Source organism: Ammospiza caudacuta, chromosome 6 (assembly GCF_027887145.1).
Source record: "Ammospiza caudacuta isolate bAmmCau1 chromosome 6, bAmmCau1.pri, whole genome shotgun sequence".
NCBI classification, from domain to species: Eukaryota; Metazoa; Chordata; class Aves; order Passeriformes; family Passerellidae; genus Ammospiza; species Ammospiza caudacuta.
In genome coordinates this window covers 26,568,310-26,595,458 of record NC_080598.1, presented here as the reverse complement: position 1 = coordinate 26,595,458, position 27,149 = coordinate 26,568,310, and the positions used below count along the sequence as shown (strand labels likewise).

At 34.1% G+C, this 27,149-nt stretch overlaps 1 protein-coding gene across 1 annotated transcript in view; it reads left to right on the top strand.

Annotated features, from left to right (window-relative positions):
* The window catches only part of FUT8 (fucosyltransferase 8), an 81,103-nt gene that overhangs the window by 10,413 nt on the left and 43,541 nt on the right, over positions 1–27,149 (top strand). The window contains exons 3-5 of the mRNA XM_058806484.1: positions 15,645–15,739; positions 23,331–23,462; positions 24,789–25,209. Of these exons, the coding sequence (XP_058662467.1) occupies positions 25,007–25,209 (203 nt within the window). The 5' untranslated portion in view covers positions 15,645–15,739; positions 23,331–23,462; positions 24,789–25,006. The remainder of the gene's footprint in view (positions 1–15,644; positions 15,740–23,330; positions 23,463–24,788; positions 25,210–27,149) is intronic.

Genomic DNA, 27,149 nt, shown 5'->3' with positions numbered 1-27,149 from the left:
GAATAACACAAGCAGTAGAAGGGGTGTAGGGGAGGTGATATTAACTGCTGTATACAATATTAATGGGCTGTGGTGAGTGTATAATGGCTAGTTTGGGGTTCCTAAGATTAGTCAGAAATAGTCTTAAGAGGTTTAGAAGAAAGCTGTAAAAATGCAGGTTCTGGGAAAGTATATCTCATTTTAGAGATTTAAGAAGCTTGTTCTGTAAAGTGTTACTTGAACAGTTTTGAAGATTTGAACTTTAAGCCTAAATGAAAAGGCATTGGTGAGAGCTGAAAACAGACATTTGGTAACTAAGTAGTTGAGCAATTTATCTGAGAATCATTTGTTCTCATTTTCTCTTTTAATGTATTTGAAGCTCATGGATGGTTTTAGTAAAAATGTGTGCCTTTTCTTGGAGAACATGTGTGGTCCTGATGCAAGAAATAGGAGAAAGTGTGTGATCATTGGATCACAAAGCAGAGATGGTAGTCATGATCTATTAGAGTGCAGCAAGACAGTATAGCAGAATATCCGCATTAGATGGAAAGAAAGCAAGGATTGCCATTGAGCTTGCAGATGGAGCTGAGACCTCATGTTGTGGCTCAGGAAACTAAAATATTACAGAGTGTCACGGAGCGATCCCAGTCCAATTCCCAGTGCCGTATTCCCCTCTGGGGGCAGGCTGTTAATATAACCTCACCCAGGTCAGCACGTTACTGGTAACACTTTTGTCACAAATATTATGTAAAATACAATGTATCACAGTAACAGGAATGTAAATCCGTGAAATCCATCCTTGTCTCAAGGCATTACCAGCTCCTTTTCTGCCAGCAAAATACATTTTCAGGCATTGTATTGCATCTTCTTATGCCGTAGTTGTATTACTCCTTTCTTCTTTCTAAATGGTGTACAGATTTTTCACCTGTTGAGCTAATGGTAGAATCCTTCTGAGTGAATGTTGGCTTTGCAGCTCTTCCACTGAACATGTTCCTTTCCAGGAAATATGCTAATGTTTTCACAAAGTTCTTTTTTTAAAGGACTGGTTTTTGCACCTTCCTTCCCAACCATGTTAATATTAGTGGTAATCTTTTTTTTTTTTTTAACCATGGAAAAGTAGTCCTTTCCCCTCTCCACTTAACATTGGCTTAGGAAGGCAGAACTACTGTATATCTCTCTTCTCTTGATTCATCACAGTGTAGAAATTCCCTTGTGTTAAAATGTGCTTTTTCCTGCATGTTACAGGTGCAGTGCTGGGCAAAGGCCATGTTTTTAGTGTCTCTAAATGTAAGAGAATAGCTATTTACTTTCTATTTCCCTTCAAGCAGATAGCAATCTGGAACTGCAGGCTCATGGAGGGCAGTCTTTCCATTTTGCGCCATTGTCAAATGACGTTGGTTGTTTCGTCAGCATTATGTGCAGTTGTGTTTGGCATGAACCTAGTCTGGAGGGTGCAAGGAGATTGCTGATCGTCCTGTAGCTCTAAGAGTGAGTGAACTTTACAACTCGGTGCTTTTCTCACACACCCGAAAGCACCACTCAGCACTGCGCAGGTGGTCAGTGAACACGTGCAGCATTTGATGGCTTTGTGCACCATCTGTGTCATGCATCCTTTCTTCTTGATTATCTTCATTTCAATGTGTTTTGGTAGTTGCTGAAGTAAAAAAAAACCTGGAAACATTATGTATGCTGTTGTTACATGTTCATAACACTCCTCTGAGAAGAATTTGTATATCTTCTGGAGAGTGGCTGGATGAAAACTGGCATGATGAGCCACATGTATTTCATAAAGGGGACACTAAAAAGCCACTAATGAAGTTGTGGGAAGTGGACTCTTGAGTCCTTGTAATTTCCTGAATGCTGTGATTAGCATCCCACAGAGCATTGTAAAACAGTTCATTAATCATAGTCAGCAACAAAGAAGGCTCTGGAATGTCAGCTGTACTGTGCACCTTTCTGTGGTTACAAGATCTTGTGAACAGGGGCCAGAATATTTACAAAAACAAGTATATGTGTGCTGTGATGGGCCACTCTTATCAGCAGTATTAAAGTATACTCCAGCATACTTTCTGGAATAAAGAATAAATGGAATAAAAATTTTTCTAGTGTAGCAATACTATTAGAATGGGTTCTTAAGTTATTTTGCTGAAAAAATATTTTATGATCTTTGTATTTTTCTGTTACTTAACCATTTCTATTTTAAATGAATGTTCATATTAAAAATGCTTGCGCTAATTTTGTCCCACTGGTTCCATTCAAACAATTTATCTAGTTGTTTTCAGTTTGCTGATCTACATGTTTTCTTATTATTTTATAACATTTTATCCTAGTGTTCCAGATATTCCAGGAAACTAATTTACATATACCTGGAATCTCTGTTTTTCAATTAATAATTGTTGCTATTAACTAACGTGTTTCTTAAAATGTGTTCTGATTTAAAATGATCTGTATGATGAATCTGAGTTACTAAGCTCCATTGGATGGGAAAAATTAAGCAGATATTTTTGGAAGTTATTTTGCAAAACCTGAAAATTGAACATTCATTCTAGATCAGTGCTACATTGTTTATTTGAAATGGTATATTTCTGAAAACTGTTCTAAAGCATACACTTGAAGTCAAAAGAAACTAAATCAGAAGTAATTCACTGATCCCTTGAGTTTTCAGCTAGCAGTTTGTTAGTTTTGGCTCTTTAGTCCAATAGGAATACTCCAGAGGGTGTTCTTAGGATGTGACCAGTGAAAAATAATCTCAGAGTTTGGGAGAATTATACAGCAGCATATATTAGAGTGGGCTTAATGTTTTGGTGTCTCACTAGAGCAGGGAGCATAGCTTGAAGCAAGGTCAAGAAAATGGATAACTTTAACTCTGTTCAGAAAATCAGTGGAATGTAGTTCATGCATTCTAAAGGCTTCAGAGGGTCTTTTAACATAAGCTTTCCACCTCTTGTTCAGCTTTTTTTCTTCCACATGCCTTTTTGGAGTTCTGATCTTTCAGTCTTGAACTCTGCAAATCCCTTAAATTTGGCAGAACTTGAGGGTTTTTCCATTTGTCTTCTATTGCTTATTACCTGCTTTTCATTTATTCCTTTGCATCAACGTTTTTGTAATTGAGTAACTGTAACTGTTGTAAACATGTCAGCTAGACATGGAGTGGGTGGCAGAGGGAATGGGATCTTTTCCTAGTGCCTGCCAAATAGAACGAGTAGGTTTTGTGTGCTTTCCTAAAAATATATGGATTTTCTTAAGACCTCTGTGCACTGAGACTCAAATATCTTTCATAAAGAAGCATCAGAAAAATTAATTGATAGCTTGATGCAGAAAGTAATCAGAACTTTGATGCAACTCAGTACTCCTGTGCATGTATGTGCTCTTTCCATGTAGTTGCTCACTAAGTCATGGCCAACTACTTCCATTACTGTCTTGTATTTCAACAGTATTCTAAACTCTGCCATTTCTTTAGACATGTTAAGAGCATATATCCATATGCACACAGAAAATAATTTAAAAAATATTTTTTATCTATGCCCTTTTTAGCAGTCATAGTGTGAAGAATTTTTTTTTCAGTTTTCTGTTTTGTTCCCATCTAGAGTACTTTTTCTAAAATGTAATTTATTCTGTACTCTGCTTAAGGATGTAACTTTTTTTGGTCTAATTCCTGGCCTGTTATGATGAGTAATCAAGTGTTTCTTTCATCTAGTAAGATTGTTGTGTTTATGAATTGATTATCTTTCTTCAGCTGCTAAATTTCTCAATTCTGTTTCTCAGAGTGTTCAGTGTTCTTCAAGGCAAGAAGAATTTTACCTTTTTTTTCCTCTGTTCCTCTGGCCCAGTCCATGCAGTCAAATTGTGAGGGGGATTCTAGACTTTTTTGCCATGTGAGCAAGTTTTTATCTTTCTCCACCTGTCATTTAATTAGACAAGATTAAGGAATGAAGTATAAAAATGCATTTTTCCTAAGCAAACAAGGAAGACAAATTATTTCATAACAAGCTAATAACCAGATAATTAATAAAATGTTATGGGTTTTTTCTTAATATCAAATATATTGGTTTTGGAATTATTTGGATGAGCTGGTTGAAAAGTGTTTGTGGGAACATAATGTTTTTCTTTGTTTATTGTCAGAATTGATTCCCATTCTCCCATTTTCTTGTTGATAAGTCTCCTCAAACATTTTAAAATAATAATTCTCATTTCTAGAAAGCTCAGAACTGTAAGTTAAGAATGTTGTGGTGGTGTGTGATTATAATGATAGATCCATTTTCATTCCTTTTTATTGGTATCCTGACATTCAGTGTGTTTGATCTATAATCTTTTTGGTCAAGCAGAGAAAATCTGAGAGGATGGGGCAGGAGAGAAGAGTCAGCTCAACACTTAAAACATTAAAATGCTCCAAACCAATGAACAATCAAACTAACAAGAAAAAAAAAAAAAAAAAAAGAAAAAAAGAGAATTTAAAAAAATTTTAAAAAACCCCAAACAATGCAATATGGCCCATATTGCTCCCTGCAAATGTGACTCCTTCATAGGTTACACCTTCATCTTAGTTGGCTGCACTTCTGTGCTGGGATCAGGTGCTTCCAATTGCATCTATAGAACTGACTTCCTCGTGTAACTGTTGCTTATGTTGGAAACCAGAACATGCTGTACTTAATGGAACCTCATTATACAGGAATTCCAAAGATGGTCTTTGAGTTAAAAGATCTCTAGGTTTAACTCCTGTTAAACACAACCGTGAAAAGAGTTATTGGATGTGTGTGTATGTTGAAGAAGAGCCAATGCAGAGATGACCAGATCAATAAACTATAATTAAATTGCCTGTTTTTGGCAAGGCTATCCAACAATTGCTTTTAGAAAAATGAAATTTTGGGGAGAAAAGAGAAACAGTTTTTTTTGTGAATTTGTAACCCCATAATGGAATAGAAAAAAACCCCAGAATATATGGTTATGTTTATGTAATGGTAACAGTGTAATGCAAGGTTTCATCTTATCCTGCTCCAGGGCCTGTGCTGGGTCATATGTACTTCATCATAAGAATAAATTTTCTGAAAAACAGAATCTCTTGAGCTTTTCTGGATAGAACCTATATAGGAATTATACACTATATTTATGACCAAATCTTGGCATAATGTTTTCATTTTAATTATTTGTGTGTGTGTGTGTGTGCTTTTCTAATATAGATAGGGGATGAAAGAAGCTGGAAGTGAGTACATATTGAGATTTGGGAAGAGCTCTTCCTGTGGTCAGGTAATGAATTAAATACCCTGAATATTACTAAATGAACCTGTGCATGTAGCATTCCATGAAGATATATGATATGTGTTACATGGTACAGTATGTCTAGTAATGGATCCATTTAAAGCAAATCAGGGTTGTTTGTTTTTTTTTAAATACCAGTGTTGAATTTTTGATCACCTTTTGAAAGTCTCAGACTTTCATCTACCATCATTGCTGTGAAAGACAAGCTATACTACTAGTATATGTAAAATACATATTCCATTGCATGCTGTTTTAAAAAAGCTTAACTTCTTTTGTATGGCTGAAATGAATAAAGATCTTTAAGCTCAACTCTGGATCCAAATTATTTATTTATCTCTGGAACCAGCTGTGAAAATCACAGTGAGATAAACACAGTGTATGATATTTCTCTTCCATCAGTTGCTGCATAGGGAGTTTTTCCTAGGGAAGTCTTATGAAATCAATTAATAAATATTTAGACTATTTATAAGTGATGTTATATAGAAGTAGGAAGTAGTGCTACTTCTTTTTATATGTCATTAGGGAGCCTTTTTGTAATGTTATATATTTCTGGGAAATAATGAGTAAATATTTACAAGCATAAATTATATGCTTTCCACTCTGTTGTTTTTCAAAAGAAAACAAGAATAGTTTGCTACATATCTGGTATTTGAAAATTAGCTAATTTAGGCTAATAAACACATCCTGGGCTAGTGCAGTAATAGGATGTGAAATTTTTTAATAAATGTCTGGTTACTCTTGACTGTCTTTCCCTCAATATTGTTGTCTTTAATATTGACTTGAAATATATTTAGTAAGTAGACAGCAAAATTCATCTCACTGTCATATTTTGGTAGCTGTTTTTTAAAGTTTCATTTATTTGAGAAAGCTTGCATCAGTTTTAAACTCCCGATATAAGGAAACTGATGTCCGTCACCACTGTGCTTCGGAAAGTGATGGTTATTTTGTGAAGCAGAATATCTTGCAACCAGACCTGTAAATATTTTAAACTGCTAAAGAATTCTACTGACCATAGCAAAAGGTTTATCATTCACTTGTGTTGAGCAAACACTTCGGTAGTGAGAGGCAAGACAGCAATGTCAGTAGTAGTTAGTGGTGCTGCTCTAGGTGAAAATAAAAAGCACAGCATTCTTGTTTAACCTTGGTGTTGTAATTTATTGAAGGAATTTATCACTTTGTTTTGTTCTGAAGTTAAAAAGGAGAAATGTTACTGCAAAATTTTTGCACCTCTTCTGAAAGAACTTCAAGGTGAACATTCCTTCAGCCATACAAGCTGTTTAACTTCATCAAGGAAAAGACTAAGGTTTTACTCCAAATAAATGTAGTGGCAGCTACTAACAGTCTTGAAGTCATTTATGGGGAGTTAATCAACACCTGAAAAGGTGGCTGAACAGACCATAAAATTTATTTTCAGAGGAACCATATTAATATTATATTTCAAGTTGGTGCCTTCATGAAAAATCTGAAAACAGCCACATGTATGTGGTCCTAGATAATTTAGGTTTATATCAAATTTGAATTAACTGTGAGCAGAGGAGACAGAATTAGAATTGCATCTGAGATACTGTAATGATATTTTGATTCTCATGTCTTTGCAAACAAGTCGATGTTTGCAAGTTATAGAGGTTGAGAAAAAGAAAATTTTAAAATACAGGTTGTATTGCAGATTTTAAATCTGTAAAATAGAGATTAAATTTTACAGATTTAAAATGTACAATTGTTTACAGATTGTAAAGTGTAGTCAGAAGTTTGGTGACTGTTTGATTCAGTCTCTGTGAAAGAATATATATATGCAGCAGGCAAAAACTGCTGGAGGGTTGGTATATCTGCAAAGGTCAATCGAGCATAAGGAGTCTGTTCTGAAGTAAGAATTCCAAGTGCTAGTTATGTTGGTAGTATTGTGTAGTGATGGATGCAGGGAGAAAATCAGTTACCACCTTATCAGTGTTATTTGTCCAATTTTCAGTTCATGTTTCCTTATATACTACACTTCTGGGGTATCTGAATAGCAAACATAAAGAATTTTTAGAATTTAAAACATAGTTCCCTGAACTCTGAAAACAAATTTTACAATTATCTAAATGTACTTTTTCCCCCGCTCTGACTTGAAATGTAATGCTTTATGATTACGTATATTTTAAATGAAGTCTCTGGGTTTTGATGTTTTAGCAATCTAATTCTTTTCCTCTGTTTTATGTGGTTAGAAAACGGGTTAGAAAACTATTGTGCTGAGAATGCAGTGTTGGTATTTGTGGGCTTTCTCCCTCCAATAAGTGTATTTAGCAAATAGTTAATTTATTCGACATCACTTACAGAAATGCATGTAAATGGAAAAAGGAAAAATGAATAGCTTTCCTTTGAACTGATGATTGGATCTGAAAAGATTAGCAATAATTCAGACTAGTTTTCAGAAAATGAAAATGTTTGAAATCACACAGGTAGTATGGGTTTGTGTTTTGTTTCTGAGAATTCCCCTATATTGTTTGCAGCTGACACTTTGGATGTGTGTGGATGCTTCTGTGAATGCTGGTTGCAGGATCAGGATCTAAGTTAGGGGTGCAAAGCAGGAACAGTAAGTCCTTTGAATACAGAAGGACTTAATTATACCAGCAGCAGCACGTGACACCCTGTGAGCACTTTTGTTTATAACACGTTCTGAGAAGTGCAGTCTGCCTGTGTTTTAAGTGAGGTGAGGTTCCTAAATTGAAACATGAACACAAAATGTTCACATGCACGCATTTCATTAGGATATACAAGTCACATACAATTACAAGATTTCTTCAATTTTCTTTTCTTAATAGACTGCTTTTTGGAGCCTTTAACTGTGTTTGTCCTAATAATGCTCTGTTAGTTTGTAGGAGAACATAATAATCACTGCATTTACAAAAGTTATTACTGGGATTTTTTAATAAATTTGTTATGAGGGGTGGAAAGTTCTCTGATTAGAACAAAGTTACAGACAGAATGTAATAAGTTTGTTTCTTCTAAGCTGCAATACTGATAGTTTTATAAACTACAGGTAAAATGTTATGTTTCATGTTTTAGTTTACCATCCAAGTATCTTTCATAACAGTTTTATTTTCGTAGAAATGCTTGTGCTGAATCATCTTTCTCCATTTTCACATGACTGGTCACACATTGTGACTTCTTTCTTTCTATGTTTTACTGCTGCTTTTCATAAAAAGAAGAGTATGAGAGAAAGCAATATTAAAAGTAAAATTTATTTTCTCTATAATATATTTAATCTGTATTAACATTGACATTGGTAAGGTTTAGTTTTGAAAAAGTTTTCCCTAAATACTCCAGCAGTATGAGTTTATTGTATATCTGCAGAATTCAGCTCTTGCTACCTACTTCCAAATGCATACACATGCACTTTACCATTCCAGCCAATTCCCAAATAATTACTTTTGAAATTCTGTCAGTAAAATATTCTCCCTAACTCTGGTGCTTCAGCAGATCAAGTTCAAGATATTAGATATCTTGCAGACTCTTAAGAACAGTATCAGAGCTCTATTAGAATGGGCTGAGTTCTGTTTATTTACTGTATTTTATTGCAATTTTCTTCACTTTTTTCCTTTGCTTACTGAATAGATTTTCAACTATGACCATGCCTACAATAAGATCCAGGCAGAAAAAGTCATATCTAAAATGGATGTGATCTGAGCTTTTGTCTGCAAAGGCTCCCTGTCCTACTCAAATGTCAGTAGCGGTTACCCGTAGAAGTTGAAGCAAGCAGCCATGACCCCTGTTTTCTGAGCTACCAGGACCTGGATTGTTCTAAGACAGATGCAGTATAGTATCCATGCGTGGATTTTTGTAGAAAGAATATCTTAGTCTGCTTTCTTTAACATATCAAAGTCTTTAAACTCAAACCATTTTAATTGCAGTGACTTTCACAATCTAGTAGTGCCTTCTTAAAATCCTAATGTTTTACATCAACCAGGTCTCCCTAATTCCATGATAAATTAGTTTTTAAAACTTAGTGACCTTCTGAAGCATGACATACCTCAGAAAAACAATGTTCTTTATTTCCCAGTATCTGGTGTTAATTGATGTGCCTCTTGTTTCTGGTGAGTATTGTAGTTTCCTAGCTGCAAGAATTCTTCTGTCGTCTTCTTTGTGAATAAAGATTACAATGTAGTCATCAATTTAAGTTCCTTCTAGTAACTGCAAATGCATTTATTTCATTTAACTTTTCCTGCTGTGGTCCTGTATTTAATGTGCTGTAATAATCATCTCAAGCATAATTTGCACTTATGGCATCTGTGTCAAGTCTTTCAGTTCCACCGTGCTTTAAAAATATTTGATATAGTTTTTATGCATGTAAGAATTGGCTTCTCAAAACTTCTGTAGGCTGTCAATTTAGTATCTTCTAATTAGACTTTATCACCACCTCTCTGCTTGGTTTATGTGTGTCATAGGGAAAAAAAACTTGGTCATTGATATTTTACAAAGCAGCTTTAATTGTACTCCAAAGACTTCTTTTCTGCTGATTCTAATGGTTGTGGACTTTGAAATTGCCAGCACCTTCCCAGCATTTTCTAAAAGATCATCTAGTTTTCTTATAGAATTCTGTCTTTATTCTCAGCAGTCACTTCACCACAGAGCATTCAGTAGTGTTAAACAGCTTGTTATCTTATACAGGTGATATTTTATACCTTATTGTGTAACCTGCCTTCTGTCTTTTAGAATCTCTGCTAGTCTCCACACAAGAAGGATGTCGGGATCATCTATTTATGGGACCATTTATTTTGTCAAAGTTTTCTTGAGGCCCCCTTGTTTTGGGACCCCAGAGTGCTCAAAGTATTAAAAAATTTTTAAAAAATTAAAAAGTTTGTTGTACTTATGTGTAGATGCATCACTTTAAGACATGGTTTGGTGGTGGCCTTGGCAGTGCTGGGTTAATGGTTGGACTGCATGATCTTAGAGGTCTTTTCCAACCTAAAAGCTTTTATGATTGTATGAGTCTACTTGTCTGTCTAGAATATTCTGATTTTAGCAAAACTAACTTCAAAAACCAGTGTTTCACTTAAGTTCCTCATTTACCTACCTCTATGTAGATAATCATGTGTATAATGCAGCATGATGGGGTAACCGCTGCCTTCTAATCTACTGCTGCCATTTGTTATAATCTTCATTTGCAATTTTAAAGTGGGGAAGCAGATTTATTTTCTTGTTTCCTTGTTGCTTTTTGATTTTGTGAGTAACTAAGGGCTAGAGATGTAGATCCTTTATGCCCTCCTTCCTTGTGGAACTGAACTCTAAATGCCATCTGGACTCTCCTTTAAATTCCTAGGAAATTCCATCCTGAGACTCAATTTGCTAAAGCAGGGTTGCTTGCTTAAAAAAGAATACAAAGATTTATAAACCAAAAGCCTACTATCTGTATTTAGGCCTTAGCCAGACTCGAGGAAAAAAGAGTGTGTGTGTGTGTGTGTGTGACACTGGTGGGAGGTAGCTCAGAGCCATGGAGAGCTCTTTTAAATTCTGGTATGGGGAATAATGGACATCCTTGATTTTTTCTTGTTATTGTTGCTAAAATTAGCCTGAGCTATTCAGGAATGAAGGAAGCTGAAGGGCTGGAAAAAGGCTGCACTGAAAGTAGGAACAAGACCGTAATACCTGCTATAAAAGAGTAGGTGGAAAAAGCCTAACTTGTAAGTTAAGGAATTGTGAGATGCTGCTGTAAAGCTGCTAAACATGGGAGCTGCTGGCTCCTATGATAGTCATATCCTTATTGTAATGTGTTCACCACAAAGGAAAATACTGCTTTTCTCACAAATAATGAGTTTATGCACAATTATTTTATGAAGGAACTGCCTTTTTGTGTGCTGTGTAGGAAACAGTAAGAATAGCACAATTTTAGGTTTTTCCTACAAGTGCTTGACTTCTAGATTGATTCAAATGGTGATTTAAAGTCCTGCATTTTGTTAGTTATTATCAATCTGAAATACTTGAATGGGATTTCACTAGAATTACCTTTGAGAAGATATGCAAATTTAACTTTTAAGTCTTTTGTTTCTGTAAAGTATTAATATTGCTTTAATAATTACAGACTTTATATGGAAAATCAATTTAAAATCTTATTTTTAGAATGTTTACCTTACAAAAAAAAGTATTCTTTGGTAAAAAACTTCAAGCTTGCTTGATTGCTGTAGAAAAAGTTATATATATCTGGGCACAGAGACACAACAATCCCATCTTAGATATAAAAGAAAATAGCTCAGTCATTAAAGCTGATAGTTGCTAACACTCACCATGGTTTGACAGGAAATTTATGCATTAGGGATAGTTGTTATAAATAAAAATGGGAACTCTGATTAACAGTGTAAAATTAAGTATTAAGTTTAAATGGACATAAAAGGAGCTAAGCAAGAAGTGAATACTTTCAAAGGTGTTTTAAACTCAGCAAGTTTTAAACTCATCTGTCATTTTTCCTTAATAATGTGTCATGCCAATTTTGAGAGGAAAAGGCATTGGCAGCATTATGTGAGGTTTTGACTTGCAGCTTCATAGCTCTGTTATATTCTTAGCCTTACTATTGTACAAAGTGCTTTGAGTTTTTCACTTCCTTCACTTTTAAATAAATGAATAGATCTTAGATCAGTGGTACACTTGAGCTATGGGAGTGGTGAGGATCACATGCAGAAAGCAATTAAATTTTGGTGGCATGGAGCACTACAAAAGCTGTAAACCAGTGTAAATTAGCCAGCATGAACCTATATGCTAATACAAGTAAATGGCTTGAATTATCTTGTTAGGTGCCTTTTTTGGGGCTTTTTTGTGTATAAAGTTCTGTATCCCAAGTAAAAGGAAACTGGAGTGCCAAGGGAAATTTTTGCAGGCTAAGATTTGTATGTTTTGGCGCAGTGGAATTAAAGTTAAGGCAGATACTTTTTTATCATATGGCAATATTACTATTTGCAATCCCCAGTAAAATATGTCTTGCTCTAATAAAAGTACTGCATAAAACATGGTTCAATTTGAACTAGAAAATGGTAATAAAAAAGCAAGTCTAATTATTTAGTTAATGATCCCATTTGGCATTCTTTCCCTGATGTGGCCCACTCAAAACTGTAGTCCAGCATTTCTATCAAATCACCCAGACCCCAAGCCTGCCATGTATAAGAAGAAAGTCTTTTAGCTCAGTTCTGTGACTGTTTTTTTTTTTTTTTTTTTCTCCCCAGCATCTGAATACCATATAGCCTTCACTATGCTTTGATTTTGCAAAACCTCCTGGTTGCAGATATCACTTCAGTTTTCTTATGGCTGCCAAGTGTCACGCATTTTTGCATAACTATTACAAACTCAGCAGCTCTCTCATCTGCCTGTTTTTCATCTTGATTTATAAACATCCAGCTGAGTTGTGAACAGACTGATGTTAAGTTTCCTGGTTATTAGATTTTTGCATGTTGCTTTGATGCCAGCCAAAAGAGAAAAGATCTTACCTCTGATCTTGCTTCTGATGTCTGCAGCCATTAAGGAATGACATGGGGAAGCAAGTGGAAAAGAAAGGAAAGTTTAGTGGAGCGCTGCAGCAGAAACAAGAATGGAAAAGTCAAATATTACCTTAAGGTTGTTTTTTTTTCTCCCTCTCTGTTCCTTTCCCAAGACATCCAGATTATTCTGCTGATAGGGCGCTGCACTTTCCGCAAGAGGAGGCGGCTGTACTTTGGTCCCAGATGAGCACTGAAACGGGAGGCAAACATTCTGTTAAGTCTGTTAAGAAAGGGATGCACCATTTCTGTTTGTTAACTTTTAAATGACTAATGCAGAGCAGAAAGCCTTGTTCTGTTCAGCTTCTTGATTCAACTGCTGTATATTTTTGAATGCATTTTTGGTGCTTTAATTAAAAGGGAATAAGCAATTGGGAATCCTTTACTTAATGAAATCATCATTTCAGTGTCTGTTCCTTTTTCTGTTTTGCACTTACTTGTTTAGGAACTACTTTCTCCTACCTCATGAGCCAAATTTATCTAGGTGGAACTCCTAATTCTCAAAGTTTGTTATGTGTTTATTTACAAGTGTAAAAAAAATTCAATATCACAAATTCTTTCTTTTTATAACACATAAATTATGTCCTTCAACTTCCATAGTCTGATCTTTTCTGATCTTTTACTTCATTGCTTCCAAAGATTCTCTTCCTGTTTTTTTTTTTTTTTTTTTGGAATGACGCTTCTGCAAGGATTATCAGTACATTATTAACTTATTGCTGTGGAGGAAGATCATGCTTGATGTTAGAGGTTTGAATTTTTATTATTCATCAACTGGGGTTTTATTAGAATAGGGTTCTATGGAGTCACGGTAAGTAAACAAGAGAAAATAAACCTTTACTATCATGCGATTGTCCTGTTCATTTTCTGAGGTAATTTTTATCTTACAATGACATTTCATTAGTTCAGATTAAACAAAGCTAACTTCTCACTTCACTGTGTTTCTGGTTAATGTATTATCCTAGTACTTAAAAAGGACTGTAAAAGTGAAGACTGTTTTATCCATTGCTTATTAAAATGAATCCATATATGTAATTTCCTTGGAGGAGAGCATTGTTTCTGTAATTGACTCTTTTATCATTCTAAAAGAAGAATCACCAATAAGTTTTTGTCTTTTTGACAGAAAATCTTGTATATATCTGTCAAGTACTCTGCTCTTTTTATTTCAAGGTACAATTCCTTCTTTTGTTCAAAATAACATTGATTGGAAAAAAAAAGAGAAATTACTGTATCTTTTTTGAAGCTTTCAAATGTAATATGCTACAAGAACTATGAACACTTATATTTAATGTTGTATCTAATATGAAGGAGTGCTTATTATTTTCAAACTGTATTTGTTACTGTTGATGTACTGTTGATTCTTTTATCTAGTTTAGAAAAGTAATTACTTCTGATTAGATTCTTAACCCCTGATAAACTCTTTCAAGGTCAGTGTTCTATGTATAGCTTTAGCTTAAAAGCCCCCAAGTGCTGTGGGTATGGACTCCTCAGAGCCACTGCTGTTGTGATAATTGAACCTTTAGGTCTTCATGAGGCACAATTTTGAGGAATATTTGGTCTCTGATACTAAAAGTTCCTAAATTGGTGTTTCGATAGTTTGTTTTTTATCTCATACCAGAACTACATACCAGAAGCTATGTAGTTGAAGTAGGATTAGTACTTAAGTCCATTGTGTTTTTTGTTATTGTGTGTGTGTGCTTTGGGGTTTTTTTCTTCAAGTAGAAATAAATTTAGTAACTACAGGGGCATAGGACCCTGAATTTGCCAAATTTTTACGTGGTTCACCTTAGGCGTTCTCTATGTAATTAGCTCTTCAAAGGAAACCAAATGTTTTTTAATTGAAAAATTGCTCAGTTTTATTAGAGTAACAGTTGGACAATTACCACTTTAAGTTTTGCAAACTCAGTGAATAGGGAAGAAAGAAGAAAAGGGAAAAAAATGTTTACAAGGTTTTCTCTGCCCACATTATCATTGTGAGTGTACTGTTGCTTCTACTTGCTCACAGTTAATTCAGTGCCTTTAAGCCTTGAATTGCATGAAGAAAGCTTATGTTTCTTTGGCAGATAGCAGGAATTTCCTTGAAATTTTGGAAGTTGTATTCTTTTGCTGTGGAATACTTTTAAAGAGCTGTTCAACTTATTTGTATTTTGTTTTCTCCAAATTTCCAGATCTATGATTTTTCCAGTGATTATTCTAGTGACTTTTAAAATTTTGATTCAAAGAAAATTCTTTCCAAGGTTTCCTTAACATATTCATAATTTTTATAAATGAAAAAGATACATAGATGATAAAAGATATGAGAGAATATATGCATATACTTCTATTAATTTTATTAAAATTATGGTTAAATATTCTGTCTTGGATTTTATTTTTTATTTTTTCCATTTTCAAAGTTTTGCCTGATATTTTGAACAGGGAGTAATGCTTAGAGAGGGGTAAACAATTATTTGACAAAACTGCTAAATGACTGAACTGCTTTAATTGATTATGCAGATTTGTATCTCTCATTCAACATGTATAACATCTTTCAGCTGCAAATTTGATGGTATCTGTAAATATTAATGAATCAACTTCAAACATAATTTTGAAGCTGGCAAATATTGACAAGGGAAATTGGGGCCTGGTGAGACAGACTTGTAAAATGTACTCATAAAATCAATACAGAGCCTAAAATATTCTTTGATTTAATTCTTTGGTTGCTAGATCACATTGTATCTTAATGTAGATATAGTGAAAAATGGTAGTTAAAAATGTTCTGAATTGAGTGATTGAATGATCTTTGTGGATAATCTGTGATTAGCTAAATAAGAAAACATTACATTCTTTCTCACTCTTATGATGAAGAGTAAATTAAAAGGAAGTTGTTCTTACAGAATGTGAAATTAAACGGATTTCTTTTTTTTTTTCAAACAGTTACTAATCTCACTGACTGCTGGAATAGTGGAATTACATGTTAACCTCCAACCTCCATGATGCAGTTGTGTTTCCTTCCTTCTGTCACGGACAGGGTAAGCTGTTATTCATATGTGTCACAAAGTTAGGATTTTTTAAAATTTTCTGCTGTTTATGTGACTGATAAAATACATTGTATGTTTGCATGTTGTGCCTTTTAGAATAGTACTTTTTACACAAAGCTGTTTTTTAAAAAAAAGCTGTAAAAGTTATTTTATATCACAGAATCACATCATAGCTGGCTTTAGAAAGTTTCTTTGGAGATCTTTTAGCTCAACACCAGTGATCAAGGTAGGGTTGATTGGAGTTCATTGCTTGGGTCTTTGCCCAGCCTCCCAGGATGGAGACTGCACTGACAATTTTTGCTGCACTTTCACCACTGTAACCATGTGATGTGCTAAATACAAAGAATTTAATTCAATGGGACATGTTGTATAGAACAAGCTATCATGAAACTTTTAATAATGAACTGTTTCTTTGGTCATGAAAAATGAATAACTAGAAATTGTCCTGCAGATTTATTTGTCTAGATATTTTGAATCAATCTTTTCTACTTTCTACTTTTTCAAAAATTTTGCATCAAACGTTTGTACTTTTTATAACCACTCTTTTTTTTTTTTTTGAGGAATTATTTCCATTATCATCTGATTCATTTATTGATGTGAAACTTCCTAAGTATGCAGGTTTTGGTTTTGTGGGCTTTGTTTTTGTTTGTTTTATCTTCATTTTGTTTTGGTTTTATTTATTTTTTTCTTAATGGTGGATATTTAGACTTGCAAAGGATAAAAATCTAGAAATTGCCTAAGTAATTTGTACCATTTTGAACAGCAAGGAGGTAATGCAAAGGAATGTAATAAAACAGAAAGTAATATTAGAAATTATTTTGCGTTGAAGCACTTGTTCAGGGCTTCAAAGATTATTATTTTTGATAACAACTCAGGTATTTGTGGTAGTTAGTGATCACTGATGGAGGAGGAGGAGGCTTATAGGAAATAATTGCATACATTCTTTAATTACCTTCCTACATGATTCTGATTGAACTTAGACTTGTGAGGGAAATTGCACTTATTATTCTCTCAGCTTCAGTTTTTCCTCTACACACCACCATAAGAACTTGAAAAAAGCCGTAGCCACCTTGGTTTGGTGATCTCTGTTGTGTCTTTTTAGGAAATTTATTGGTGCTACTCTGCTTGCAAATGAAGCAATTCTTGAACTGTTGATGATCTCTTACTTTGTATTCTACATGTGCTCATCCTGTTGATTTATTTTGCTTGCATCAGTAAATATTGACTTCCTAAAAGAAGAATAAATTTGTCACAAGATTACTAATTGGACATTGTGAATATTTCTCTATTTATTCCTTTGTCTTTCATTCTGAAGGTGTTTTCATTTCAAATTTTTGCAAAGCTGTTTTCAGGTATAAAATACCTGTTAAGTTGAAAATAGTTTATGTGCTGCTCAGCTGAGCATTTTACATCAAATACACACTATAAGCTCCAAAATAATACCAGAATCTTCCCCTGCATTTCCCTGCTTTGAATATTTTGTCTGTATTATAATATGTATTGTGCTAAAGCTTCTAAATGAATCTTCAGATGACTCATCTCAAGTTGATAATCTTCCTTTTAGACTTGAGGTTTTAATTCCTCAAGTCCTGTTAATTTATCTTCTTCATGATCTCTGTAAGTCTGAAAAATCATCAAGCTCCTACATTCAATGACAGAACCTCTTCAGTGAAATTTCAGGAAGGATAAATCGCATTGTGTCTTCCTCCAAAGCTTGTTCTGATTGGTTAAGATTTTGTTTTCTAACCAAATGAGTGGTCCTGGAGCTTTGACACAGTTAAGGAAGTCCCTCACTACCATCTCTTCCTTCTCAAATGTTTAATTTGAGAATGATCTGCAGATTGTATCAGACACATACATGTATTTATTCATGTACAAATGTAAGGGACTATATGAAGAGAATATCATGCAAATGGCTCAGAGCAATCTCTACAGGTATAAAATTAGACTTTTACAAAGAGAAACACTAGTAGACATTGAGTTGTGGATGTACGAGTAAATAGGGAGTGAGTCTGTCTACTTATGGCCTCTGATACATGTGAATAGAAGTTAAGAAAAAAGAAGTAAATTTCTACAATAATTAAGTATATATTTGTAATACTATGAATTTTATGTCCTTAATGTTCCAGAAAAAGAGGAATTGGATAGTTTTTATGGGGAGAAAGAATATAAATAAACCAGTGAGCTTGACTAGGAAACTAAATGAACTTAATTTTGGAGCTTTTAGAACACAAACATTAGTACATGCTCTGTCAATGGGTTTCTGTTCTCTGGTTGAAGAAAACAATACATATAATTTGTATGTTAATAAAGGTAATTAAAAAGTTATAGATGAATGAAATGCTTTCCAAATTGTTTCCAGTCGCGATTCTAAAAATGTTTGCAACTAAATGGGAAAAGGTCTCTTGGGATTGATATATATGAATGCTAGAATTAGAAATAATTATCAGTCCTGGCTTGATTAAAGTAGTGTGCAAAGCATGGAAAAAAATACAAAGAAATGATGGTTAACAAAGTAGAGGTAGATATAAATGGGAAATTAGATAAATGCAGCATAGATTTGTTATCAAATTTTCTTTGATCTATATTATTTTGGGTTTACTTACCTATTGTTTCAATGGGGTCAATTATGTGTCCCTTTCAGCATTTCTTGGCACACAGAAAATTCTATATTGAGTGAGAGAAATTGTGGATGAAAATAGAATCATTTGTAGGAAAAGGAAGTAGCTGAAGGGATGAAGTGACAGGGACTTGTGCTGCAAGGAAGAGTATCAACCTGGAGGAGAGACCCTCTTAGGGCAATTGATTACATGTGTTATTCATCTGAGATGTTTTCAGTAGTGACAATGTCACAAAAATATAATAATTTATAATGAAATATAGGTCACAAAATAGAGGAGGGTTCTGATGGGATCAGAAAAAATGTACAAGAGTTTTTTATGTGGTATACTGCAGTGGTAGAATGGGATAAAGTTTAATAAAAAGGATGAAAAATAACAATTTCTGTGTATAAGATGGGAGCTTATAAATTTGAAGAGAGAGAGATGCAAAAAGGTTTGAATGTATTATGTCCTTTTAAAGTGGTTGCTGACTGCCAGAGCAAAGCAGCCATGAAAAGAGAAATCCTGTTTTGGGACACATCACATGAGGCAGGTCCAAGAGAGAAAAGCAAGTATTTGGTTCATACGAGACACCAGCAATGCCTTGTGTTACATGCAGAATTTTGATTCAATTACTGTGTAAGTCTTCATAAAGAATGCATTGCATACACTGTGAATAATATTTGTAAGGCTAGCTTATTTTTATCAAACACTACAGAAGGATTTACTTGTTACTTTTGTCCTTTGATCCTTAGTTTTATTTTAATATCCTAAAAGGATTATTTCCTTAGGCTCTAATCCTTTGTCAGAGGCTGTGCCATCACATTATTCTTAAATAGGAACTGGAATCAGAAAGTTGGTTTTAATTTTCATTTTTATGAGAGTACAACAGGCTAACATTACTTAGAGTAGAATAATTTCATTAGAAGGTAGTTTTAGTAAGTGAAATCTTAAAAATATGAAATCTTAATATCTTTTAAGTTTACTTTTAAGAGAAACTAACAATGTTCTGAGGATTCAGTGTAAGTTGTAAGTCTGCTGTAACCTGCTTTTCGAGAGTCTCACAGTTAATGGTAAGTCATTGTGATGGCTCTTAGAGTGGAATGAAGTGCATGTTTTGTACATTGTACAATTTTAGAAGATGTACATACCTTAAATATAGTCCCATATATGTTAGCTAAAGTGATGTGTGTGTTTTACTTTTTGAGTAATTTTCTCCTTTTCAGCTTACATAAGGTACACTTTTTTCCTAGGCCAGTAGGTGGTTGAGCCAAAAGTAGACTTGCTTAGTTTGCTTTGAATTTAATCTAAAATAACTTGAAACTGTACATTGCCAAGAAAAATCATAATGCTATTCTGGGGCTGTAATTCTGTAGGAAGCAGAAATGCACAAGGAGAAAATACACACTGCGTCACTGAATTTACTATTGAAAGCATGTTTGGAATAGTGCATTAAAAATAGTGCATTAAGCTATAGAAGAATTTGAAATTAGGTAGTATTGAGCTATTAAATTTTTTAATTCTTAAGTACCTTTTAAAGCTTTAAAATAACTTGAAGGCTTTGTGGGAGCAAGATGAAGAAAGATAGTATTTTTTGGGTTTTTTTTTTTTTGATTAATAATTTTGTTTTGATTAATCATTTTTGCTATAGCAAAATATTTTTGCTATAGCAAAATAACTTTGACATGGGTGCACATTATTTCTCATTAAGATATTGGTGCTACGCTTCAGTCACTTTTTTAGTTATCATTTTAATCAAGTCTCTTTAATATTTCATTTAGTTGTTTTCACTTAGTCATTCAGTGCATTCCATTGCAGCAATGTTTTTTTTTAACCAAATGTTTGCTGTTAATTTGGCAACAAAACCTTTTCACATTCTTACAATCAACTGCGGCTTACACGTGTAGTATGCACAATTTGATTTCCCAATTAAGTCTTGAAGCAGACCCTTATTTTAGGTAAATATTCTGTCTCTTCTTCATGGAGTCTAAATGAGTTTGTAGCACTAACCACATTTTCTGTGCTATGCACTTATAGTAAATAAATTTTAACTTGAGTTCCTTTCTCACAATGTTATGTTTCATTCAATTGATGCATTGAACATTATGTATTCCCAATGATTTATGGGAGCCACTACTTACCAGACATAGTTTATTTCATAGCTAATGCTGCAAATTTCGTAGTGACTTTTTATAATAAACCTACAAGATTACATTAAACCTGAAAAATAGCTTACTGTACGTGATGCTTTCAACTCAGCATTTGCTTTTAATGTTATTTCATTCTTATTCTACAAAACTTTTTCCTGATATTGGTTTGATGTCTTTAGTAGCCGAAGTAACAAATCAATTTATAAGGAGTGAGAGAACTTCTACATTTAAAACCAAAAAGCATTCATTTTAATCAGCATCAATGTGCTGTTTATTTCTCATTATGTTGAGAAAATTTTATAGATATCTGCAGCCTTTTCATCTTCTCTCTCAGGGAACCAGGAGACCTTTTAAATTTGTATATGGAAGACTTTGCACTGTTAATGTCGTACCAAATTGCTTTATTTCATGGGAGCTAAAGTTGTGTCTTTACAAGCATACATTGAGGGATGACTGGAGGTTACCAAGTTCACTGTGGCATCTGCAGTCCCACACTGGTACTGGCATTAGAGCTGGCTTTGATTTGCTGCACTGATGGAAGCTGCTGCTCGTACTGAGCTTTGCCTTGCCTAGCCCCTGAGACTGGGATTTCTGTGGTTGCTAGCTGGGCTCTTATAAATGGGACATGATTTACCAGAGGGATCAGGTTGAAAAACCCTCTTAACTGTGTGTAGTGATGAAATTTGTTAAGAAAATTGGCTTGAAAAATTGTTCTAGACCTGCTGGGAAGAATAGAGGAACACATTCTTTTTCATTTTATATATCCAGGGTAAGCCTTTTGAAAGAGATAAGAAATTTATTTTATACATTATTTTAGAGAGTAACATTGTAAGAATGCGGTTCAGGATACCCCAGAAAGGAAACAAGAACTAATCTAAAATTGAAGGAAAAATTAACTAATTACCAATATACTATGTAATGTATTTATGCCCTGGAAAATGCAAGTTTATGGGTAAATCTAATCAAATGTAAGACAAGAAATCATGCTAAATCTCAGGGGATAACTAACTATTAAATTAAAATTCATGGCTTTTTCTGGTAAAATCAAATGAACATAATATTCTTAGATAAAGGACCTTTACTATATAATTCCAACATAAATTTATAACACTAACAACTGCTATTTAGGTATTTTTCTGTCTCCTGCTTAATAAAATACATTTATTGGTACTGCTCTGCCCCACCTTTTGGGTTTGATGGACTCTTATTTAGATGTTCAGTGTCAGATGGTGGTGATAACCATGTTATGATCCATGACAGGCTTGAATTGCTGCATTTGTGGGCTGCTGCTGTGGGTTTTTTTTCTAACTCAAGGCTCATAGTTCAGTCTTGGCAGTCTTGAACTTAGTTTAGAGTATGAAACCTCATAAACAGCTGTAGAAAATTAAACAAGTATAAATATTGACATTACCTCTTGACTTTCTGTCAGGCAGATAGCTGTGGCATACGTCTGCATGTGGAGATCTCAGAAACCTGAGACAAGCTATAAAAAATGAACAGTTTTGAAAATGTGATGATTTCTCCTTTGTTTTGATTTATATACAGATCTTGTGTGAACTTTGAAATATGAATCACAGAGTGACAGAATGGTTTGGTTGGAAGGAACCTTAAAGATCATCTAGTTCCAACTGCCCTGCCACGAGCAGGGATGCCACTAGGTCAGGTTTCTCAAAGTTCCATCCAGCCTGGCTTTGAACTCTTCCAGTGAGGGCACATCCAGGGATACTGCATATCTCATCCCTGGAATGTCAAATACGTTGACATTTTGCATTTCCAGAACAGCATTAAATAAAAGAAATTGTGTGAAAGCCACATTACAGTACAAAGTTGATAGTTAAGCACTGTTGGAACTCATGTATAATTAGATACACCACATTTGAGATATAGGCTTTTTAATGTTTTTTTCAGAATGTTCTTCCTGTTCATTCAGCCAGTTTAACATCTGTACTTTATGTTTAACTCTACTGTGACCTAACTTATGAAAAGAACAATGAAATCTTCAGAGATTGATAGAAATCTGATAAAACCTGTGAGGACTTTGTTGCAGTTAGCCCAATGCTGAACTGATATTTCGTAGAATTACCAATCATAGCTAAAGCCCATTCATAACGGGCCTCAAAGGTCATTTATACACAACTCTGCACACTGATGAACTGATTTTTTCCCCATTTTTTTTTCCTCATTAAACATCTTGATGACCTCCAGATCATTGCTATCAGACTTTTTCACCTCATGTTTCACCTTGTTTTCCAAACATTTATGAATATGTCAAGCTGTATGGAGTCTGCTGTGGGTGCAGAGAGGTTCCTGCTCATTCTTTCCACTAAACTGATAGTCTGGTCTTGCTGTACATCTCTTCTAACAGGATGGGCACTCACATGAGGATCTTTCTTCTTCCATTCAGCTTAGATTTTTTTGGAACAATTTGGGAATCTTGTTGAATGCCATTTGAAAATTCACATTGATCAAATAAATTATGTAACAATTAGAACTGGTTCTGTCTTGCCTCTGTGTTTATTTACATCTTCAAAGGAACTTTAATAAATTTATGGGGCACAATTTGTCTTTCTAAAAGTAATGTTAGTACTTTTATACTTCGATTACTTTCATCCTTATGTCTGCAGATTTATTTCATCTTATTATTTCTGCCAGTTTGGCTAACATAAATATGTTATTTTCCTGGTCTGTAATTACAGGGTTCCATGCTGTAGACCTTAGAAATAATTCAGTTTACTTTTTAAATTTTCCATTCCTTTGCTACAAAGTCATTATGAGTAAGTGGTTGCGTGCCTCCGTTAATAATTAAACTATTGTATTCTTTAATTTCTTTAGAACTGTTGGAAGAATACCGTCTGTTCCTGATGACTTGTTATATCAATTTTGTGGATTTTTGATTGTCTGATCTACTAACACTGTTGTTTGAGACAGATCAACGCTGCCTCTGGTAAAGAAGATACCTGATTTGTGAGTCTGCTTAAACTTATATTTTATGAAAAACAGATTGGAAAAAAAGTCAATATTTTGCTTGCAAAGTGCTCTGTAAACAATTCTGTCCCATCTTACTAGTCATTATTGGATTTTTTTTGCCTCTTTTAAACATACACAAACTACCCCTCTTCTCAAGATAACTTGAGAAATTTTTCAGCATTTTCAGTGCTGTTGAAAACAGTGAGCATTTTCAAGGTTAGAGTTATTGTATCTGGAAATGTGTGCTCCAGGCATATTTCCATAACTGGATGAGTTTGGAAGTTATTGCAATTTAGGAAGATTTTGCTCTAGACTTTAAATAAGTGGGAACAGAATAAAATAACTAAATGAAATTAAAAAGAAGTTAAGGTGAAAGAAGGATCAAACAGAAAAGAATAATTCGGGAGAAGGTAGATGTGGATGGTATCTCAGAGGAAATATTGTGGATTTAGAGATTTGAGAATTCAAAAAATGGGTTACTTTGAAAATTGAGTCAGAATGGCATATATGTGCCCTTAAAAAAAGGTAGAAATATTACATTGCTGAGAAAGAGGAGGAAAGGGGAGAAGTACTTAAAGAAGACTATGGACATGCTGTCAGTTAAAATTTTTTCTAGATAGTTGAGGAAATTTGTTCCCTAGTAGAATATTTTGCCAAGTAGAAAATGAGTTGAGGTAATTTTGCATTCTTTTAAATGGCATGGTGGTTTTATTCATGAGAGAAGGTATTACCTTTGGAGCATTTTTTGCTTTTATTATAATTTTAATAACAACAACTTCTCAAAATATGTTTGATAGTTTTGAAACAGCAGAGAAGTGTTTCTAAAGTCATGCCTGATTTTTAAATACTTGCAAATAACAGAATATACTGTTAAACTGACTATAACTCATTTGTTAGAGTGGCAGTCATGATAAAAATAGAGAAGACAGTTAATAAAAGTGAAAAAAATGAAGATGTATTTGTAATTAAATAAAAGCTATTTGTTGATAGTAAAGGAAAATGTTAAGTTTACCAGAGTGACTTTTAAGCAATTTTAATGTCTGAAATGACACATGAAATGGTAAATATTTCTCTTATAAAAAGCAGCATTTCTTCTGGCCATTTCAAAGCCAGGATTAATTGCATAGTCTTTCATTCGTGAATTCAGCATAATGTTCTCTGCAAAGTTAAAAGCTTTTTTCTTTGTCTCTGTGACAGAAAGTACTAGCATTGCCAATTGTCATTCTTGAATGTTAATGAAAATACATTTAGTTCAATTGCAGTCCACTATATTTTTACATATCAGAATTATAATTTCAGGTTTATTTTCATTTTTTCCTGCAGTATATAAATGAAGAATGACGCAATATTAATGCTTTCTATGTACAGCCTTATAAGAATCTTCTTTAAAGAGTTGCAGTAAGACAAACACTGAAAATAGTTTTTCTCTGGTACAATGTGTTGAAGCAGAAGAGCTGGAATTGTCCACTTTTGTACAAACTAAGAAAATGTTTGCTATTTTGTGAGTCGAAGCAGCTCTGGAGTGAATCGAACTTCTGAAAATGCGGCCATGGACTGGTTCCTGGCGTTGGATTATGCTCATCCTGTTTGCTTGGGGAACTTTGCTGTTCTACATTGGAGGGCACCTGGTACGAGATAGCGAGCACCCGGATCACTCCAGCCGGGAGCTGTCCAAGATCCTCGCTAAGCTGGAACGGTTAAAGCAACAAAATGAGGACTTAAGGCGCATGGCAGAATCTCTCAGGTAGGATCTCAAAGTAAATAAAACTGCTCAGAAAATGTTTGAAATACGAAATAGCAGAATTTAAATTGTAAGGGTTGCTTGTGGGAATTTTTGCAAGATTATATTTCACGTTTAAAAGTATATATTAATGTTTTCATCTGTGCTCTAAGTAGATGAAAATATATTGCAAACTTCTAAATAAATAATGTACATTTAGTTCTGGTTTAATGTAATCATTACTTAAGAGTCATTTAATGGTGTAGAAGTGTTAGTTACTGTCACAATAACAGAGTTCTGTAGGTGATTCACCCCTCAATGCCAACTTTAAACAAGTGCAATTATTATGACATTGATACAAATTAGAACATTTAGTTCTTTATACTTCTGCATGCAATAATTGGAAGAGCTCATTTTAAAATTGCTGAAAACATTTGTACAGCTTGTTAAAGATAAATGCTGACTTGCTGAAGATGATCTGCAATAGATTGCTGCATTATACAAATCCTTTTATCTAAGTTTTCTTCCTTGCGTTGCTGCTAAGCTTGTAGAAACACTTGTAAAAAAGTAGTATCATCTCCTTTTTTACAATTACACTGAAATTTTGAAAATATAGGAGTCATTGAAATATAACCCATGCAAATTATGCAGTGGCTGGAAGAGAGTAAATGGTTTTACTGGTGGCAGGGTACTGTTTGCCACTCAAGAAGGAGGCAGTAGAGGCAGGACATGCTAAGTAGAGGCTAAACTATATTTTAGGCAGTCATGATTTTTCTAAATACCTTTCAATATTTTACTAACCTTTAGTGAAATGTCTATATTCAGATAAATATTACATTTTTGGCCGGCAAGGTTTAAGTGATAGCTTATGCTGTTGATAATTTCCCATGCTTTATAAAAAGAAAAACCTCAGTTTGCATCTACTTTAAACATGCTACAGTATTTCCACATTCCTTCTCTATGATTCCATTAATGGTGTCAGGATGCTGGAATTAGATGCAGAACTGTGTGAACTGGATTCCGTTCAGCTTTTTTGGAAATATGTTCTTTAGCAATATTTCTGAGACATTTCCTCATAGTGTTTCTATATCATAACCACAGGAGGATCTGAAATTCTGGGATGAGAAAGCCTAAATGACTTTAAATACCAGTTGAACAGTGACTCATGTCCAGGTTCAGTTGTCAGTGCTCTCCAGGAGTGAGCCAGCTTGAGACTGGAAGACCTTCAGGCATAGTTTTTTTCTGGAAGTAATGTGAGATTGCTGAAGTACTGGACTTTGAGGGAAATGATGCATGACAATATAGGGCCTTTCCATTATTTTTACTATGCCAAATCCTTGGTACTGTTTACGTAGAAACATCAGAAATAGGTTTTAGAAATATCCTGGTCAACCTGTGTTACTAAAGTATTACAATATAATGTGGTACAGAATTTCAGTATTTCATTTATTTGTTTGCCAGACAGAATAAGCTGTGTTGAAAATAGCTGTTAGCTTTAAAACTGTCCCATTTCTAGTTTTGTAGCACCATGTCTGTTTAAAACAAGGCATTAACCAGCAGTCCATGGATTGAGTATCCGTGCCCTGGAAGAGATCGCTGCTGCTGTGAGCATACATTATAGGAACAAAACACCTCTTAACTTCAGAAATCCAATTAGACAGAAAAGATTACTTTTGCTCCAGTTTACATCTTAAAGTAAAGATGTAATTTATTTTAGGCTTTATTGATCAAAGACAGAAAGATTGGAACTATGATTTGAATATGATTTAATTGCTAAAATATTTTGTTTTGTACTGAAAACTTTAATTACTGGTAGTGTCAGTTAAATCTGAGTGGTAAGACAACACCCTCTACATCAATAGAGCTCATAACAGGCATGAGGTAAAACTTGATTTTGCTGCCCTTTTCCACTGAGATTTTGTATCTAGAGAAGAAAACAGCACATTAAAATTTTGTGTGGTTAA